This window comes from Pipistrellus kuhlii, unplaced genomic scaffold (assembly GCF_014108245.1).
Source record: "Pipistrellus kuhlii isolate mPipKuh1 unplaced genomic scaffold, mPipKuh1.p scaffold_m20_p_9, whole genome shotgun sequence".
Taxonomy (NCBI): domain Eukaryota; kingdom Metazoa; phylum Chordata; class Mammalia; order Chiroptera; family Vespertilionidae; genus Pipistrellus; species Pipistrellus kuhlii.
The window spans coordinates 3,757,469-3,773,799 of NW_023425595.1; the positions used below are offsets into that span (position 1 = coordinate 3,757,469).

A 16,331-nucleotide genomic window follows, 5' to 3' on the forward strand; every position below is an offset into this window, starting at 1 on the left:
CTCACCGGTGGGGGGATCCAGGCAGATGCCAGGTGCCCCCAGGTTGGGCCGGGGCAGGGCTCCACCCATCATCGCTGGGCCTAGAGCTGGGGACAGGGGTAGACCCAGAAGTTTATTCAGTGAGGGCTTCCTCTAAGAGGCTTAGTTTCAGTTTCCCAGCTAAAATAATACAATACGTGCTTTTGTCATATCACAAAGCAAAGATGGGAGGAGTCATTCTTGAACCAAGTACCATCCTGGTTGCCCCGCGTGTGGTCTCCATAGGAGCCAAGAGGGGAGGAAATGACCCTCTTTGGGTTACCGTATTTTTCGGACCATAAGACGCTCCGGACCATAAGACGCACCAGTTTTTAGAGAAGGGAAATGAAGAAAAAAAGATTCTGAAACAAATAGTGTCCTAAAATATTTTATGTGCATTAAAACCCAACATCACAGTCATAAACACATGTAATCAACCCTGTAAAGTAAACAGCAGCATTTAGAACCATTTTAGAGCCGGGCAAGCAGACAGAGACCACACAGAGCCGGGCAAGTAAAAAAACTTTTTTTTTAAAGTCTATGTGTAGGCTATATTTGGACCATAAGACACAGGGACTTTTTCCCCCCACTTCTGGGGGGAAAAAAGTGCGTCTTATGGTCCGAAAAATACGGTACTTCTGTGTTGTCATTCCAGCAAGGGCACCCTGACCCTGTCCAGGCACCTTTTTGAGGTGCTGCTGGTGTATCCCTGAACAAAGCTGACCCACCCACCCCTGCCCCCTGGCGAGCACGGTCAGGTATGGAAGGCACCAACAATAGACGAGGACTCATCCGTGTACCAGTGCTCTGAGTGGGGAAGTACAAGGGCTGCGGCTCCCACCCCCAGGGGACTTTACCTGGACGGGGGAATCCGGGAAGGCACCCTGGAGGAAGTGAGATCGGCTGAGGACCTGTAGGCTGAATGTGAGTTAGCTGAGTAAACAGGAAAGGCAGCCTGTCCCCACAGCAAAGGGAAGGATCTTTGGGAGGGTGTTGGGGTGGGGGATGGAGAGCAGGAGGGCACAGCATTTGAGGAACTGAAATTGCGTCAGAGTTGCAAAGAGGCTGGTGGCAGGGGAAGGCTGGGCTGGACCCTGGGCCTCAGCGGGGGCACCGTCGCGCCCATTTCACAGATGAGGGAAACGAGGCCTGAGGGCACTTGGCGAATGGAGCCGGGCTTCCGAGTCCCCAAGCCTGCTGCACCGCCCAGCTTTCCCACACGCTCCACCTCCCCTCGCACCCACCCCCCACCCCCACCTCCCACCCCTAGCCACTCCTGGGAGACGGCTGTGATTTCACCGGGAGTGAAGGGGGCAGGTGAGGAGTGGTCCTCCCCTCTCCTTCTCCCTTAGTCCATGATGCAGCCGAGCCCAGACATTGCCCCTCCAACCTCGGCCACTATCCCTCCAAACTGGCCCAGTGGTGCCCTTCCTTACTGGGGACACTCCTTCCCAGACTGTGAGGACTCTCGGCCTCAGTCTTCCCCTCCGCACAATGGAGACATTTATCCTGCCCCCAGGGGAGGAGTGTAGTGAGGACCCAGGAGAGGCGTTGGGGGTGAGAAAGCCTGTTCCCACAGGAGGGCTCTGCCGTGGTCCTGGGGCCTGGCTAGGGGTGGGAGCGATCAAGGGCAGCCAGAGAGTCTGAAAAGCCACCACTTACTGAATGCCGGCCACATTCCCGGTGCCAGGTACGTATTCATTTCATCCTGGTGCAGCCGCTGCGGAGGTATCTTGTCTCAGAGTCATTGAGCAGCTTCACACACAGGGAGGTGACCAGAGCTGGGAGGTGGTTTTTTTAACACGTTGGATCTGGGATTCTTGGTCTCTCTCTCTCTCTCTCTCTCTCTCTCTCTCTCTCTCTCTCTCTCTGCCAATGGGCTTGAGGAATAAGCCTCATTCCCTGAGTATACAAGGCTCGCTTCAGAGCCTGAAGCCGTGATAGGGGGGCGGGTGTGTGTGTGTCCTTTTACTGGGACAATGAAATCTTCAAAAGGCCGATCGGCCAGGACCCAGGGCCCTCACCCCACCTTTCTGTAGCATTCCCAGTTTCCAAGCCGCTGCTGGCTGCTTGCAGGCCCTCTGAGCAAACACAAAAGCCCTGGCCTCCCCTCGCCTCCCCTCCCCACTTTGTGTCTCCAGCAAGGGGAATGGGGGGGGCGGGCTCTGCCTCCAGACACCATAGTTCTCTTCCTGACAAACCGGCATTCAGGGCTTCAGGTGCTGGGGCCCGTGCAGGGTCACAATGCCCGCATTGTGGCCGCCCCTCCTGGGGGGCCCAGCCGGTGAGCCCCGCAGATCAAAGGCTGGGAACCCAGTCCCCAACAAAGGGCCAGGGAGAGCCTCGCTGGTGCTCGCGCGCGCGCTCTCTCTCTCTCTCTCTCTCTCTCTCTCTCTCTCTCTCTCTCTCTCTCTCTCGTGAAAGGAGCTGCCATCGCTGGCTCGGTGCAGAGGGGAGGGATGCCAGAGCTCAGGGGAGGGGGGCAGGGGCCTGGTGCGGGAGGAAGGAAAAGAGGCCTCCCCTCCCGTCCCCCACCCCGTGTGACAGGCCGGAGGCAGCCTGGAGGTAGGTACCAGCAGAGGGGGCAGGGGGCGGGCCCCGGCCCCTCACCCTGCTCAGAGGGCCCTAGGCCCCAGGGGGGCACTGACAGCTTCATCAGTCCCTACTTGGGAGGTTTTCTGCTCTGAGCGGCAGGCCCCTGCCTTCCCTGGTGTGAAGGAGACAAGGAGGAGAAAGCAAAGGCGGCACTGCCACTGCGGGGTGTATCTGTCAGCTCAGGGCCTCCGTCAGTTTTAGGGCCTCCCAAGGGGGATGGGGCCTTTGGGGGCTGATCCCAGCGGGGAGGCAGCTGCACTCATCTTGGGGGTGGCCTCTAGAGCCGGGTGGGAGTTGAGCGAGCAAACCCTGCCTTCCCAGGGGACTTGGCACAGCCCAGCGGCCCCTGTGGTCTGGGCTCTGCCCACACTCAGTCTTAGGAACCAAAACATTTCACCCAGAAAGCAGAAGGAAGAGCAGGTAGGCCTCCTGGATGAGTCATGAGCACGGACGGGAAGGCGGAGAGCAGCAGTGAGGGGAGAGGCGGGGCCAGCAAGGAAAGAGGAGGGCTTTGAAACCACAGGGCTGGGCCTCGGCTGTGTGGCCTGGAGCCAGTGAATCAACCTCTCTGAGCCGAGCACCACCACGGAGGAAGAAGCTGCCCTGCCTTAGGGCAGGACCCAGGCAGAGCTGCCACCTGCGGGGGGTATGAGCCCGGCTAGAGGTGGCCTGGCCCAGAGACCATTCCTGGGGAGGCGCGCGTGTGCCTCTGCCTGCCTTCCTCTCCGGGACCCCAGGCCACACGCAGGGCCCTCTGTAGGGCGTCTCTGAGTCCCCGGAGTGCCATGCCGTGTTGACCTGTATTAATAGTATTTGAGTCAGGGGCCTCCCGGTGGTCACGATGGGAGTGGGGGGCACTCTGCTGGCGGCCTGGGCCTGAATATAGATCTCGACATGGGCTCTATCATGTCGGTGAAGCACGCCCTTCTTTGACACAGAACCTAGCACATAATAGATGCTCAGTTAACGATTGCCCCTGAGACAGCTCCCACCACACACACACACTGGGCTCAAGCCCCTGTGGCAGGCTCCACATCACATGTATGCTTCTCTTTCTCCTGCTGTGAGCCCAGCATGTCACATGCTAGGAAGTGTCTATTGCAGGAGTCACGGGGACCCCTCCTCCAGACTGCCCACCTCCCCCTGGCCCCAGCTCTCACAGTAGCCTGGCCGGCCTCTCCTGTCAGTCTGTTGCCCACTAGCCTTCCCTGGGCTTTGGGCTGCTGCACTGACAGTGTCAGGGAGGTAGGTGACTTCCAGGCATCCCACCGAGACACCGTGCCTGGCTCATTCTACCAGGCTGGGGCCCCTGGATTATCACCCAGTGAATTCCCATTTCTTCCAGAGGTACCGCCTGGGTCCACCCCCCAGCACATCTGTCCCCGGTGCCCCCACATCACCCTGGGCCCAGCTTCTGTTCCAGCTCTCTCCTCTTCCTGGACCTGCGTGTAGGGAACGCTCGGCGAACAGTCCAGCCCCACCTCCTGCCTGGCCGGCTGCAGAGTTGGGGCCACAATACGGGGTTTTTCAATTGTCGACCTCGGGGGTGCTTGCTCTTGGCAGCCTCGGGAGAGAGATGAGTTGTGTTTCAGGGCGTTTTTAAAGGCCGGTTCTTTAACGAGGTGGCTGCTGCTTTGAACTCTCCTGCTGCTTCTGTTTATAGGTATCGACTTTTGAGATCATAAAAGTAATACATGGCGATTGTAAAACGTGCGGGGACATGACAGGAGCGGGAGCCTCCGGCCTTCAAGGAGCGCCTCTGCCCCGGCTGGCACAGTTCCTTCTGTCTGGAGGCCCCTTGGCATGTTGCCCCTCGGCATTCTTCTCCATTGATTAGGAGGTGTTTTTTTTAATTAATTAATTAATTAATTTATTTATTTATTTATTTATTTACAGAGAGGAAAGGAGAGGGATAGAATGTTAGAAACATCCATGAGAGAGAAACATCTATCAGCTGCCTCCTGCACATCCCCCACTGGGGATGTGCCCACAACCAAGGTACATGCCCTTGACTGGAATCGAACCCAGGACCCTTCAGTCCACAGGCCGACACTCACTAAGCCAAACAGGTTTGGGCATCGATTAGGAGTTTTTGACACCCCCTCAGGCTCCCCCCCCACCCCCCCACCCACGCTATGTCCTCCTCCATGACAGCCTCTGTTGCTTTCTCTCTTGCAGCCAGGCGCCACTCCCGGGTCCGGCCCAAGGTCACGGTCCTGAACTATGCCTCCCCGATGACCACTACTGGCGGCCGGCCCTCGAACGAGATGGCCCTGACCCCTCTGACGGAGCAGGAGGGGGAGGCCTACCTGGAGAAGTGTGGCAGCGTCCGGCGGCACACGGTGGCCAACGCCCACTCGGACATCCAGCTGCTGGCCATGGCCACCATGATGCACCCGGGCCTGGGCGAGGAGCCCGGGACCGAGGACCCGTGCCTGCTCCTGCCGCCCCGCTTCTCACCGCCACCCCACCGCCAGTGCTCCAGCGAGCCCAACATCACCGACGGCCCCGAGGAGCTGGAGGGGGTGGCCGGGGGCTGCCCGGGGGACTCGGACCCCAACTGTGCTTCCCTCAGCTGACTGCCCCCTGGGGACCCCATCCTTCCTGTGACTCAGCCAGCGGGCCCTTCCTTGGGGCCAGGCTGCCCTGTGTGTGCTTGGGGACAGGCCTAGTCTGACTGCCCCTGGTGGAGGGTGATCCAGATGCCAGGTGCCTCCAGATTGTGCCGTGGTAGGGCTCCATCCATCATCCATGGGCCTAGAGCCGGGGGCAAGGGTAGACCCAGAAGTTTATTTGGTGAGGGCTTCCGTTTCCGAGCCTGTGACCACCTCTTCGCAGCCACACAGACCCAGCTGTCCGATGTCTGCTTCCTGATGTCCAGCCTGGCCTGCCTGATCTGGATTTTTTACTCTGGGCTTCCCCGCTCAGATCCTGGACTGCCCACTGCCCCCAAGGACACCACCGCCCAGCGCCCTCGGCCTTGCTGTGGCAGGAGGCTGATGGGCCGCACCTGGAGCCCAAAAGAACGTGCCGGAGTTCCGCTTTGGGCCTGGCGATGCAGAGGCGTGTGGGTGCAGAGGTACCTCTGCTTCCCCGTTTGTGGGGAGGGAATAGAGACGCAGCCCCTGCCAAGCAGGGCCCTGGGGAGGCGCCTTCCTCGTTTTAGTTTCAGGATTACAGGGAGAGAGTTGCCCCCCCCCCTGGTGCTGAGGGTCCCCTGCATCACATCCCGGAGGCCTCCAGTCTGGACGAAGCCTCTGCCTTTCCCCCAGGGCTGCCTCCCTGCGGGCGTTGCCTGTGCCTTCAGCCCTCTCTGAGGCCAGAAACTGACCGTTTCCTGTTGTGGGCGAAGGGCCGAAGGGCCGGCTCATACCAACCAACTAGTCTTGTTCCTGGGTTTGACTTGAATTTTTAAAATGTGCATCGTTTCAAAACAAGTTGCCTGCGAATATTTGCTCGGAGGGTCTCGCACTGCTCCCTGATGGGGTGTGTCTTCCACACCCTCTGGGAAAGGGGAGGGAGCATTTGGGGTTGGGGGAGGGGAGGGTTGGGAGAGGGACCCGTTGGGCTGGGCTCATGGGCTGCAGGACTCTGGAAGCAGCTGGGCTCGGATCCAGAATGGCCTGCGTTTGTGGCTTGTTGGAGGAGCCGCAGGGAGGCAGGCAGATGGCTGGCTGCGTGAGCAGAGGGCTGTAGCAATGGAATGTCTCAGTGCTTTCCCATGGGGTAGGGGTGGGGGAGAGGAAGGTGAGGGTCTATAGGGCCTCTTGGAGAGAGGTTCATTCCCCTGTGAATAAAGGGAATTCAAATGCCTGGAATTTGACCCGTGGGGCCTCCAAATGCCTTTTGCTAGCGTGCTGTCTCCTTGCCGCTGGCTTTCTGTCCACCTCGAACCTCTGTTCTCTTTCGGAACAGCTCCAAAAGGAAAGAGAAGCCTCCCTGGGATCCTGTTAGGCTCGGAAAGTTTGTTAATAAAATCTCAGAGGCGAGAGCCAGCTTGGCTTCGACTGAGGCGGGAGGAAGAGGCCGAGGGGGGATGAGGGCAGGTCCGCCGCCAGCAGGGGAAGGGCCTTCTAAGCACCTCTGAGCCCTGACAGCATTTCCCTCCCGGGTGGAGATCCGGGCCATGACCAGAGCTGTGCTTTGGGTGGCTGCTAATTTGGAACGTGTGTCTTATCGAGTTGTTCGTCCTTCCATGAGAATGATGGAAGACAAGCGTCCGGCGGAGGTCTGAGAACGTCAAACACGCACAACCAGAGTCTCGGTGGGCGAGCAGGATGACACCCTCACGTTGGCGGGTGTGCATTAGAGGATGGAACATCAGTGGGTAGCAGCACGGTGATGTGCTTAGAGGAGGGCTTCGAGCCTTCAGCACCCGGAGCACTTGGGACTGGGCTGTGTTGATTAAGTAATGAATCATGCTTGGGTTTGTGGGTTTTTGGTTTTTTCTTCTTCTTCGTTTACAATGTTAGCCCTACATATGCGTTTCAGTGCCTTTTCTATCTAGTAAGTGGCCCCGATGCAGATAGCGGTCATCAATGAAACACGTGAGCTCCCAGGTGGGGAAGGGGTGTGTCAGTCCAGACCCAGGGAACTTGACTTTGCTGAGGCCTGTTAGCCAGTTTCACCGCTAATGTACACACCGGATGTTTGCACACAACACTTCAGACTGTACTTATACACACATGTTATTTTTTTTAAATTAATTTTATTGATTTTTTTACAAAGAGGAAGGGAGAGGGATAGAAAGTTAGAAACATCCATAAGCTGCCTTCTGCACACCCCCTACTGGGGATGTATCCGCAACTAAGGCACATGCCCTTGACTGGAATCGAACCCGGGTCCCTTCAGTCTAAAGTACCACGCTCTATCCACTGAGCCAAACCAGTCAGGGCCATTCACACGTTATTGATGTTCATGGGCATTCCAGCATCGGCGTGTTTTTTGTGTGTCTGTGTGGTTTTTTATTATTATTATTATTTAAATGAGAAAGGGACAAAGAGATAGAAACATCAATGATGAGAGAGAATCATTGATCGGCTGCCCTCTGCACTCCTGCTACTGGGAATCAAGCCGGCCCACTACTAAGGATGGAGCCGGCACCCTGGGCAAGTGCCCTGACTGGGAATCGAACCATGACCTCCTGGTTCATAACAAAAGGGTACACACTTCCCACTCTCCATCCTCCAGAACTGACTCTCAGTTCAGATAATGTCTCTGAAATGCACTTCCTAAGCCTTCTGAGGTCAACCCTCAGCCAGTGAGCCATGCCAGCCAGGTGAGAATGTCTCTCTTAACATTGACATGAACTGACCTGAGTGATAAGGAGCCGGCCTCACAACGGGCTTTCTTTTTCTATGGCTGGCATAACAGATCTACCACCGATGGGTAGCCACACATACATTTATTGTCTCTCGGGGCTGCTGGCTGGGAGTCTGACGTGGGTCCCTGGGCTGGGATCACGGTGTTGGCAGGGCTGTGTTCCACTCTGGAGGCTCTGAGGAAGCTGCCCTCTTCCCTGGCTCCTGGCCCTCTTCCTCCACCTTCAGAGCCAGTGATGGTGGGTGGACTCCCTCTCACCAGCCCGCATTCTGCCTCCCTCTTCCACTTTGAAGGACCCTTGTGGGTCCATTGGGCCCATCCCGGTAATTCAGGAGAATCTTCATGTCAAGGTTTCTGTGGGCACTGCCTTTGCCGCTCTCTCAGTAGGAAAGAGGCCAGCCACATGGTGCGCTAGGGGCCCTTGAAGAATGAGAGTGCATCAGGCGGGCGGGTGGGTGGGATGGTGGGTCTCAGTGGCCAGGGCTCACTGGCTGGCCTGGACCACAGGCCTCTGAGCTCAGCCTCCACCCATCAATACCTGCCCTCTTCCAATGACCATGATTCTGGAATCCCTTGCTCAAATCTGTTACTTCTCAGCTCATATGCCTGTCAGGCGCTCAGCACCCCTGTCTGGACCTCTATGATTTACCAGTTTGTCTGCAGATTTCATCTCTCCTGTGGACGTCCCCAACTGAATTTTCTAAAATTCAATCCTTACTAAAATGTCTCCCTGCCTTCCAATAAAAGCCACACACCTGAACTTGACTTACACAGTTGCCTAGCTCTTCACTCGACCTTCAGAAGTATGCCTTCTCACCAAGTCACTCATTCAATTGGTTCTTAATTTCTTTGGCCTTTTGGCCTACATTTGAGAACCTTTGAGAAGAATCCTAAGCCATGTGAATATCTTGATTCTTAATAGTCTCCTGAATTCTTTCATATTCTTGGGACCACATAGCTTTTAAGAAATACCTAAACGTCTGTCTTATATCAGTTAAATATCTCATAGTTTTGTCTGGGGTCCAACTTACGAGGTCATTCCATTCTCTGGAGACTGATCTAGGATCAAGCCAATTGCCTGTCAACAAATACGTTGGCTGCCATGCTAAGGTAGTTTGGAGACGGGCTCAATAAATGGATATAGCATAAAACTTCTGGTCCTGGCTATAGGGGAATGGCTTGTCTCAGATTAATCTTCCTGCCAAAATAATTATAAAAGTTGGAGGAAATATAGAAAGCATCTGTGTGAAGGAACTGGAGAACACCCAGTCCAGACGGGATCTGAGAGGCTATGACCTCTCAGAGAAGGGAAATGTATTGGGCAATCTTCACATTCACCCTGGCTTTTCCTGAGGGCCTTTCACCAAGTCACTGGTGCGGGTGGGATGGAGGGGAAGAACGATGATAGCAGAAGCAACAGTCTTATGGGGCTGAGATCAGAATTTAAGGCTGCCAGAGGAGCTTGGCCTCAAAGGGAGAATGATAGAGAGGACGTAATGAGACAGCTACTCTTCAAGCTATTGGCTGACTCCTCAGCTGAGCAGACGGAGAGAACTCCAGGAAACCCAGCAGAAAGTAGCAGCTGGGGAGCTAAAGAGCTGAACAGATTTGAGCTGTTGCACAATGTTGAGGAGACAGAGGCTTATGTCCCACTGAGGTAGAGGGGCTTTGACAAACATCCGGGGCTTTTGGTTAAGGCCCAGAAGGGCCACACTTGAGGAGTAACAGTCATACTCAGTAGGAAGAAGGTAGACTAAACACAATTGTATCAGTAATTACATTAAACGTAAATAGACTAAACATTCCAATGAAAAGACAAAGAAAATCAAACCAGATTTAAAAAATAACAATATGCTGTTAATAGACATTTTAAATGCTGAGACACAGAAAGATTGAAGAAAAAAAGATGGGAATTATATATATATATATATATATATATATATATATATATAAACCCCACGTAAACACTAGCAAAAGAAATTTGGTGTTGCTAATTTAGTTACGCAAATTTCTTAATGATAAAGACTCATTCATAAGAAAGATATAAATTATAATACATTAATTATCATTTATCGCTCATCAATTATATGCTAAACATCACCCGAAGTATTTCACGTCCATTGTTTTGTGTAATCCTCTGAGCAATTTTATGAAGTGGCTGTCATCATCTCCACTAGATGAGGAAATTGGAGCTCTGAGAGGCTGAACAATTAGCCTCAGGTCACACAGCTGGGAAATAACAGGTAAGATTCAAACCTAGTTTTTTCTGACCTCTTGCCAAGGAGCTTTTAACTATTGCTCTGCTTCCTAATCACCGTGCTGCCATTTGGAGAGGACCCCTGAGGACATTAGGTGAGACTCCTGGGCCTCTGCCTTGGAAACCCTTTAAGAACTAAGATTATCTAGCTGACTCTTGCACATGCGTGCACATCACACACATACACACACACACACACACACACACACACACACACGTGCAAATGCTCTGCTCTTCTATATACATGATCTCCCGAGTTGATGGACTTCAGACCTCTTTGCATTTCTTAATTCAAGTTCTCAAGAACCAGGTCTGGTTAAAGAATCATGTATTCCTCCCAGATTCAGTCACTGAGATCCACAGAGAAACCAGGGGACACTGTTTGTAATTTATTCTTTCTCTTCAGTCACTCTGCTGCCACTGGGGTCAGTCAGACCCTTTTCCATGTCCAGGGACTGAGTGACTTTTGAAGAGTTACTTAACCTCACTTTTCTTCTTCTGCAAAATGCAGTTAATTTTGCTGAGGAAAACACACACACACACACACACACACACTGAAAACAACTTAAACACCCATTGATGGACAAATGGGCAGACAAAACGAGGTATGCTCATACAGTGAAGTTCTATTTGGCAATAAAAAAGGAACAGCCTACGTACGACATGCTACGTCATGGACAGACTTCAAAGACCTTATGCTGAGTGAAAGGAACCAGGCACAGGAGACCACATGGTGTATCAATATAATTCCATTCATGTGAAATGCCCGGCAAAGGAGATTTATTGACACGGAAGATAGCTATTGCTTGCCTGGGGGGTGGGAATGGGGATTAACTGTACAAGGGCCTCAGGGTTCTTATTTCGGGGATGGAAATGTTTATTCTAACATTGATTTATGACTTAGTAACTTATAAAGTTACTAAAAGTCTTTGAACTATACACCTAAAATTGTAATTTTTAAAACCCGTGGTAAGAAATACATAACAAAATGTGCCATTTTGATCATTGTTAGGCGTGTGGTTCCGCAGCACCAAGCACATTCACATTGAACCCTCATTGCTATCCATTGCAGAACGTTCTCATTTTCCCCAACGGAAGCTCTGTCCCGTTAAACAACTCCCGACAATGCCTCCCCTCACCCAACCCCTGGCAAGTACCATTCTACGATCTCTTCTATGGTTTGACTATTCTAAGTACCTCATGTAAGTGGAATCATAGAATATTTGTCCTTTTGTGACTAGCTTATTTTGCTTAGAATAGTGTCTTCAAGATTCATCTGTATTGTAGCATGTGTCAAAATTTTCTCTTTTTTTTAAGGCAGAGAATTATTCCACCATAGGTATATACCACACTTTGTCCATCTGTTCATCCATTGATGAACATTTGTGTTATTTCTACTTTTTTTTTTACTATCATGAATAAGACTGCTATGAATATGAGTGTATAAATATCTTCAAGTTGGTGGATTTTATAATATGTAAAATATATCACAATAAGTTTATTTTAAAATAAAAAAAGTATTTTTTTCAAAATCCAAAGAGCTAATAAATGGTAGATGCTGTTATCAAGAACTTGAAAATTGGTAAATTTGACCAACAAAGTGAGTATTTAAAAATTAAGCGAATTTAATAAAAAAGATATGTTCATGGTTAAGAAAAAGGAAAAATTCAGAAAAGTATAAAGAAGAAGTATCTGTAATCTCACTTAGAGATAAAGAAACACTGAAAGGTTACTACACAAAAGCTACTAAATTTTACTTTTACTTTAAATGAGTAGAAGAAACTGAACTGAAATGAAGAAGTTGCTGAGCTCAGGTTCTCTATTTACAACATAGCTATTCATTCCTGAACCACCTCTCCAGAGGCAACGTAAGTTATAAAAAAAAACAGTGAGTCTGCTTTTCTATATAAGTACACGTTTCTTGAGGGTCAGAGTTTAATTCCCCCACGTGGACAATTTTTTCATAAAAATCAGAGGACCTTTCTGGTGTTTAAACAAATAAAGTTGCTGGAGTCTTTAGATGAAAAACAAAAGAACAAAGTTGAAAAATCTTAGCAAGCTTTTAGATAAACTTCAAAGAGAAATTACCAGGGAATGACTAGTTTGCAAGCCATATAATGGCAAAAATGACAGATCACTGACTTAAAAAGCAGGAAGAGCCCTGGCAAGTTTGGCTCAGTGGATAGAGCGTTGGCCTGAGATTGAAGGGTCCCCGGTTCGATTCCGGTCAGAGGCACATTGCCTGGGTTATAGGCTCGGTGCCCAGTAGGGGGCATGCAGGAGGCAGCCTATCAGTGATTCTCTTTCATCATTGATGTTTCTAGCTCTCCCTCTCTTTCTCTCTGAAATCAATAAAAATATGCTTTCTTTTTTTTTTTTTTTTTTTTTTTTTTAAAGCAGGAAGGAGCCCTAGCTGGTTTGGCTCAGTAGATAGAGTATCAGCCTGCAGACTGAAAGGTCCCGGGTTCAATTCTGGTCAAGGGCATATGTTTAGGTTGTGGGCTTGGTCCCCAGTAGAGGACATGCAGGAGGCGGCTACTCAGTGATTCTCTCTTGTCATTGTTGTTTCTATCTCTTTTCCCCCCTCCCTTCCTCTCTGAAATCAATGGGGATATATTAAATAAAATAAAGTAAAATAAAAAGCAGGAAGGAGTGATTGTTACTGGTGTCTAAAATAAATCCCAGGAGGCTGTAGGTGAATTCTGAATGTCAGTCCGTTTTCTCCTCCCTCTGATTTGATTAGTTCTTGGTTTGGAATGTGTCTGCTCTAGCCCGAATGTTCTAGTTCAGAGGTGGTGAGTAGACACATTCCAGGTTCAACTTTCACTCACTGCAAAAAAGGATTACTTAAAACTTGGAAATAAGGCAAAAAGTTAGGCTGCATGTCCTTTCAAAGTCATAGTGAAGGCTTACCTCATTTTCGAGGAGAATGTATCCGTGTTTTATTTTGCTCTTTATCTATAATAATAAAAGGGTAATGTGCTAATTAGACCAAATGTCTTCCAGATGTCATCCCAGATGCCCTTCCTGACAAAGCTAGGTCTGGAAGGAAGTGGCCTGGGTCCAGGGTGCCTGCCAGCAGCTGGAGGAGGGAAGCCCGGGTCCTAGGTGTTAGAGGGAAGTCGGTGCCAGCAGCCCGGGAAAGGAAGGCCTACTCTTCCATGAATTTCCCTGCGTCAGACCCCTAGTTATGCCATGAAGATACTGTGAAGTTACATGTTAATCTGTATTTTTTCTACCTGGTAGGAAGGGAAACTCCAAAGGTTATAATTTTAATAGTCTGAGAGACATGAACAGTTTCTTCTGTAACCTACCAATCTTATTCCAACACTAGAGGCCTGATGCAAAACATTTGTGTAATTGGGTGGGGCGGGGGGAAGGGGGGGATGGAGGGGGGCGTTGTTTTTCAGCCTGGCCTGCAATCTCTCACAATCCAGGACCTTTTGGGGGATGTTGACTGCTGGTTTAGGCCCAATCCTGCAGACATCCCTCTTGAAATCCAGGACTGCTGGCTCCTAACTGCTCACCTGCCTGCCTGATTGTCTTAGGCTCTAGAGCAGCGGTTCTCAGCCTGTGGGTCACGACCCCTTTCACAGGGCTCACCTAAGACCATCGGAAAACACAGATATTTACATTACGATTCATAACAGTAGCAAAATTACAGTTATGAAGGTTGAGAACCACTGTAAGCGGTAGGCGCCAGGCGTCCGCCACAATCCCACAATCCTCTGGCTGCACACTTCCGGTTTCCCAAGCTCTTCTTTAAGTGGTGTTTCCTTCAGTGGCTTTGCAATTCCAGGGCCTCCAGTTGGAGGGGATTTTCTATTTTGGCGTTGATAGCTGGGTACTATTTAGAATCAGTGAAGTTTCGGGAGCACTGCCGCTGCCATGAACGTGTCAGTCCCAAGCGCACTCATGAGACAACCGCGCATCCAGTCCACAGCTGGTGCCGTCCTGGTTCACAATGAGAAAGGTACCGTGCTGAGCCGTTTTCCAATCGCATCTTCCTCTTCCTTCCCCAGCACATTCCAAACCTACCCCTGGCAACCACCCCAACCCCACAGACTCTTAGGACCTCCCTCCTTATTTCTTTGACTTTTCCCATCAAACTTGCACCCTATTGCGTTGTCTACCGGCGCCCCCTAACCACACCCTGGGGGGGGGGGCAGGCCAGCCTGGGTGAGGGGCTGTGGTGTTCTGGTCTCTGGTATTCCGGATGTGATCCTGTTATGGTCTCTGGCTTTTTATATATAGAGAAGATTCTTTTTTTTGTTTTGTTTTGAAAATGTTTTTCCTGGTGGATTACATGCACTCTTGTTCCTTGAATGCTCTTGGAATCAGCTTGGCCATCTAATGGTTCCAGCGTAAGTGAATGAGCTGAACGAAACCTGTGGCACGTGTCCATTCTCCATTGAATGAGAGCCACGATTTTACCATTTTAACAAATATACTTAACGTAATGGACGGATCTTAGATGATACTTTCTCCTCCCGTTTTCTGTGACTGTGTGCGTAGTACGTGCTGTTGGGTTGGCTCCGACTCTGGCGACTTTGAATGAGTGATATCCACAATGTCCTGTCCTCTCAGCCCTGCTCAGCTCCTGGAGACCATGCCTGTGGCTTCTTTAATAGAGCCGATACATCTCATATGGGGTCTTCTTTTCCTGCTGCCTTCTAATTTCTGAACATCATTGTCTTTTCCGATGAACCGGCCTTCTCCAGAGTGCCCGAAGCAGGACAGCTTCAGTCCTGGGATTACTTACTCTATTCTGCAGAAGCCTCACCTGGATGCCAATTTAGCATGCAGGTTCCCCAGTGCCCCCTTGGGAAGGGTAACTCTGGGAGTTTGGCGGGAGGTCCTAACGCCAACTTGGCTCTCACTGTTCAGCGTGGTCAGAGATGAAGGGGTTAAACACTGGTGCCTTGGGATAGAGTCCAATGATCCATATTCCTAAACCTCAATTTGGGGATAGCAGTTCAACTCAGATGTTTATCCCCCATTGGCTGTATCAGAACAAGGGGCAGGGGAGAGGGGGTGACCAGGAAAAGAAAAAAAAGAAAAAAAAGAGAAAAAATATATATATATAGCTGAAATTGCTGATGCTTGACTCTGACCTTACAATAATGGTGGTTTTGTACGGGTAGACCTAATAATTCCTCATGTGTTTCTAATTTGAAGCGAATTTGGCAACCAGCTTGTGAATAGGACAGTTGGGATATGGACTTTGCACATCTGGGGAAAGTGTTTTGAAGCTTTCGTCATGCTTAAAGCAAAAAAATAAAAATAAAAATAAGGATGCTGTTCCCAGAAAAATGCACGAAGTACTACCTTCTGCATTCAACCTCAGGTAGACTGATGGGCCCTAAAGGCCAAGGACTCCGTATTTGTTAACCTTGTTTCACAGATTTCTTTCAGCCGGCAGCCTCCTCTAGGGATGGAGCTTTGCTGCCCCCTACTGCCACCTGGCTCTTTAACGGGGTTGGCTCTATTCAGGCCTGGGCTCGGGTTGGTTTCGAGTTGGTTAGGAGCTAGAACCAGCTGTCACCTCACACCGGCTGATTGACAGCGGTCCCATTCTGGGCGGGCATGGGAAATCGCAGACGCACTATTTTATAATTCACACATTACACTGCACAGCATTGTTGGTACAGGGCGTGGGGAAAATTTGTGCTTTGATAGAAAACTCAGGCATCCCTTCGGGGTCATCAGATGCTGATTCTAGGGGAGCTGTTTTGCAGCTCTGTGCTGTAGATAACAGAGAGCGAGGCAAAGCCATTCTTGAGTCTAGACCTCTTGACTTCTCTCCCCACCCAGGAACGAAGTCACGTCTTGCCTCCTTGTGCACATTCATTTAGAATTCAAATTTTAGATATTCCCCAGCCTGTGGGAATCCCAAAGGATTCTCCTTTGACTCGGTTATAACATCTGCCTGGTTCCTTCAGTAAGTTAATAAAGTCTTTAACGCGTGCTCATTTGATCTCTGTAGAAGAGCCATCACTGAGTTCTGTTTTGGAAAAACGATTCTTTAACAAAGGCCGGCATCCTATTAGAGCTCTCTGGTTGCCATCTGAGATATGGAAGAGTCTGCCCCTTCCTTGAAACTCTAATTAAGGAGATGCTCAGTGTTGCCAGCAACATT

The 16,331-nt window shown here is 50.6% G+C and overlaps 1 protein-coding gene across 5 annotated transcripts in view; it reads left to right on the top strand.

Moving 5' to 3' along the window:
- The window catches only part of PRR5L (proline rich 5 like), a 68,714-nt gene extending 62,666 nt beyond the window's left edge, over positions 1 to 6,048 (top strand). For 4 of the 5 annotated variants that reach the window (XM_036426291.2, XM_036426293.2, XM_036426292.2 and 1 more), the window contains exon 9: positions 4,792 to 6,048. In XM_036426291.2, coding sequence (XP_036282184.1) covers positions 4,792 to 5,192 — 401 coding nt within the window. In that variant the 3' untranslated portion in view covers positions 5,193 to 6,048. The remainder of the gene's footprint in view (positions 1 to 4,791) is intronic. The other variant, XM_045577966.1, reaches the window with a different exon arrangement.
- The last annotated feature ends 10,283 nt before the right edge of the window (positions 6,049 to 16,331 follow it).